The sequence below is a fragment of the Pundamilia nyererei genome, unplaced genomic scaffold (genome assembly GCF_000239375.1).
Source record: "Pundamilia nyererei isolate P.nyererei 1_Seehausen unplaced genomic scaffold, PunNye1.0 scaffold00280, whole genome shotgun sequence".
Taxonomy (NCBI): Eukaryota; Metazoa; Chordata; class Actinopteri; order Cichliformes; family Cichlidae; genus Pundamilia; species Pundamilia nyererei.
This window is the reverse complement of record NW_005187681.1, coordinates 322,996-326,858: the sequence shown is the minus strand read 5'-3', so window position 1 is coordinate 326,858 and position 3,863 is coordinate 322,996. Positions and strand designations below refer to the sequence as shown.

At 42.8% G+C, this 3,863-nt stretch overlaps 1 protein-coding gene across 2 annotated transcripts in view; it reads right to left on the bottom strand.

Annotated features, from left to right (window-relative positions):
• rbfox3a (RNA binding fox-1 homolog 3a) overlaps positions 1-3,863 on the bottom strand; it is a 454,518-nt gene that overhangs the window by 233,234 nt on the left and 217,421 nt on the right. For both annotated transcript variants that reach the window (XM_005750610.2, XM_005750608.1), the window contains exon 3: positions 232-353. In XM_005750610.2, coding sequence (XP_005750667.1) covers positions 232-353 — 122 coding nt within the window. The remainder of the gene's footprint in view (positions 1-231; positions 354-3,863) is intronic.

Sequence of the window (3,863 nt, the reverse complement as noted above, 5' to 3'; positions counted from 1 at the left end):
AAGGGAGATGGTTTTTATAGGAGCTGATGTTTGCCTCAGAGTGTGTGTGTGTGTGTGTGTGTGTGTGTGTGTGTGTGTGTGTGTGTGTAATTATGTTAGAGGTTTTACAGCTGCTATGTAGTGAGTACATTTCGACACCTGGACTTCAAGTACAGATTCAAATAAGCAGGAGCAGCTCACAGTAAACAGGAAGAAGAAGAAAGATTAAACAGGAAGAGAAAAAAAACTGACCAGTCTGGTGATGACGGGAAGCCCAAAGTGCCACAAGTGCTCGTTGAGTAGATCGCTGTACACCACGTTACCAAACAAAGCAATGGTTCCTGGTTTGCACAGACCACTTCCTGGCTTGGTTTCTGCAAAAGTGAAAGTCATTTCTTCTTATTCACGATATAAAGTCACTGATAACAATAATACTTAATGTGTTTCAAACAGTAAGAGGCTGGTAATAAAACAATCCCGAGACAGTATCCACATGTTTCCTGTTGTCTGTACCCCTCTACTCCTTCTTTACATCAGTCAGATCCAGCTCCTCCCCCTCTTGGACAACATGTGTCCATGCCATGTAATATGTGCCATACTGTTATTTTAAAGCATTTACAAACAAACTGTGCAAACAAACAAACAAACAAACAAACAGAGCCAAAACAATAGTGTCTGCTAAATGCCAGGTTAGTCACAAACAGTACTTTTGTTCTTCACGTCCCATGGACTGGATTTATTTTGCGTCACTGACACCTGGATGTCTCCTGGTGAGTCCAGCCTTAGTCCGCGGGTCGTGGTGGAGGTCGAGCCACTGAACTTTGCCCGTAAACAGTCGTCGCCTCCCGTCTCTTTCTGCTGCTTTGAATGAAACCTTTTCGAGTCACTCTCCTGCACTGCTGTGTGATAGTTCACCTTTCACCAACATTTAATAGGGACTTTTTAACTGACTTCTGTCTCTCGGGTGAAATTATGGTTAAATTGTTGGGACTTTGATATTCATGTTAGTTTGAAACCTCTGGTGAAGGAGATATAGTGGACTCTTAATCTATTTCAATCTGTAAGTGGTCCCACTCAGGAACGTGGGCCCACTCTGGATCCTGTTTTAGCTTCTGGTTTATCTGATGTCAATGTGAAAATTGGTGATGCAGAGTTTTCAGATCTGTCGCCTCTAGATTTTAACTGGGAGCGTCGAACTAATAAAAGCATCTGACTGGAGGAGCGCAGAGTTCGAGTGGGAGGTGCAGGCTAAGCAGATCTGAAGTGTAACCTGAAGCCAAACCATGGAGAGCTTTAAGAGCAAATATTAAAACCTTTGAAAAGAGTACGAAGAACCACCACATGAGCTACAGCTTGGGCATAAGTGGCACTATTTTTCTGAGACATAATGTTTCCTTTCATTGTTATGCAAACAACTTTCAAGTGCATTTTCCACTGAAGCACTGGTGCATCCTCTGTCCAGCCTGTCCTTGACTGCATCATTGACATCAGGAGATTGCACTAAATCGGTTGAAGTTTAATGAGAATAAGGCAGAAGTCATGATGTTTATACCCAGTTGCACTAGCAGCCCCCCTGCATCGAGCGTCCCTTTCTGGCTCCATATGAGAAATCCATTAACTTAGCTGTGAAAACGGATCCTTCTCTACAGTTTCATCCTCATGTGAGTCCTGTGGGAAAATCCTGCTTTTTCCAGTTGAAGCAACTGTCAGAGTTCAAGCCTCCTCTGTCCAAACACAACATTGAAACATTACTTAGGTCTTCTTTTACCATCTGGTCCGTGTTTGTCTTTTATATTTGGTGTTGTTGTTTTTAAAGTGCACTAGAAGTGATAAATATGGTAAAAACATTCCTCTTTCATCATTTTACACTCCAACTCCTTTACATCATAAGTGTTGGTCAAACTGTTTAGCAGTGTTCTTTAGCCCTGTATGCTCATCTGCATACAGGGCTGGACTGGGACAAAAAATCAGCCCGGGCGTTTTGACTAGAGACCGGCCCACCATTATAGGAAAAATCATAAAGCCTTTGAATGCAAACAAACGCTGTTGTGACAGTGATGTACACTGTTCTGATGGTATATATGTATCAATCTATCAATAGTTTGTTGTAAGATTCAGATAATTATTTAATAAAAGCTAGACATTTTAAATGAGAATAAGAAAGTATTTCTTTGTGCCCCCCTCTCCCTGTTAATGCCCTTCCTGGCCCCCTGGCAACACTTTGCTAGACCCGCCCCTGCACAGTTACCAGCTGTCAGCTGCTTAGAAAAGGATCCTGGTGTTATTAGTCTCTCAGAAACAGTTCATAACTTCAACTCATCCATGTCACCTAAAAGGTAAACCTGTTTCTCCATCACCTGTTCAGCTCTGATGATTCAGTAAGGACGTCTCCTGGTTTCATCTTCATGTTTCCCTCTCTCCTTCATCCACCTGCTGTCCTCCACCACTTACTAATGTTACTGAATCTGTGGAAGCTCTGTGATAGCTACCACACAAACGAATAACGAGCCTATCTAAATCCCAGTAACGATTAACGTGTTCCTGATTTCGGCATAATAACTAGTTACCGTGCTTGTTACCACAATAATAACGTAGTTACTGTATTAGTCCCTGCACTGCTGTTTAGTAAGTGAACCTCCTCTGCTGAGAGTCACTTAGCCTGTTAACTCACAATAAACAGAGCAGTGAATGGTTTGTTTAGCACACTGGTTTGCTGTCAGTCTCCCATCAAAGAAAACAAGTTCATCCAACAGCACGTGTGCAAACAACAAAAAGAAAGCTGCTAGCCTCTCAGCTTTTGTTAACAGGACACTTCACGGCAGGCACTGCTTACAACACAATATCACATATTTGTAATCCTGTAAAGCAAAATTGTGTCTGGTCTGGTGTCTGGTTTGCTGTCTTCGTGGGGACATCCCATTAACATAACCCTAACATAACCTAATTGTAACCCTGACACTAAAACCACATTTTGAGTCTCAAAAATGCCTTCAACCCCATGGGATTTTGGTCCCCATCAAGATAGTAAGAACCTGTACACGCAGACACACACACACACATGCACAAACACACACAAATGCACAGACACACACACACACACACACACACTGCTGAGGCTGCAGGGATCTGGATGCCAGTCCAACAACAGTACGAGTTCCTCCGTGTGTCCCTGCAGTGACTCCAGAACAAAGGCCTCCAGTGTGCGATGCAGAGTTCTGCTCTTCTCTGTGTCGAGCTGATCTGATTGAATAAAAGCTCCACGGTATCCTGTTCTGGCTCCATATAATCTTTCTATACAAGATATACTTGTTTTACTATACTCCTCATGTTTTATACATAATGTTGTGACTATATTCTGTGACCACGGTGGGCAGATAACGTCTCTCTGTAAACCCTGCTCCTTCCTGTACTGTTGCTTGCAAAGGAAAATCAAGCCTCACAGAGACAGTGGATCCCTTTGGCTGTGGGCTGTGGAGTCAGACGGCCTTTCCAACCTCTGACCTCACATCGTTGGGAGACAAGAAGACCCGAGACGTTTGGACCATCTCCACTGGAATTTTCATAAGCAGACCACATTGTCCTTGTAACAGATATGAAATAAACTGGGGGGTGTAACAGGGCGGCCCTTAGCGGCTGGAAACACAGTGAGACGGACCGAGGCAAGTGTAGTGGAACAAAGTATTTATTTGCTATACAGCTCTCCTTACAACAATTAACTTGTCGAGCTTCTTCACAGCACAAAAATCCATCCTCTAATGAAAACTGGCAGCCTTAAATATGTTCAGCTATCACAGACTAAACCATTATTCCACTCTCAGGTAAATTCTTAAATCCCAACCTTCCACCACAGTATACAATATATCAATAAGAATAAATAAATACAT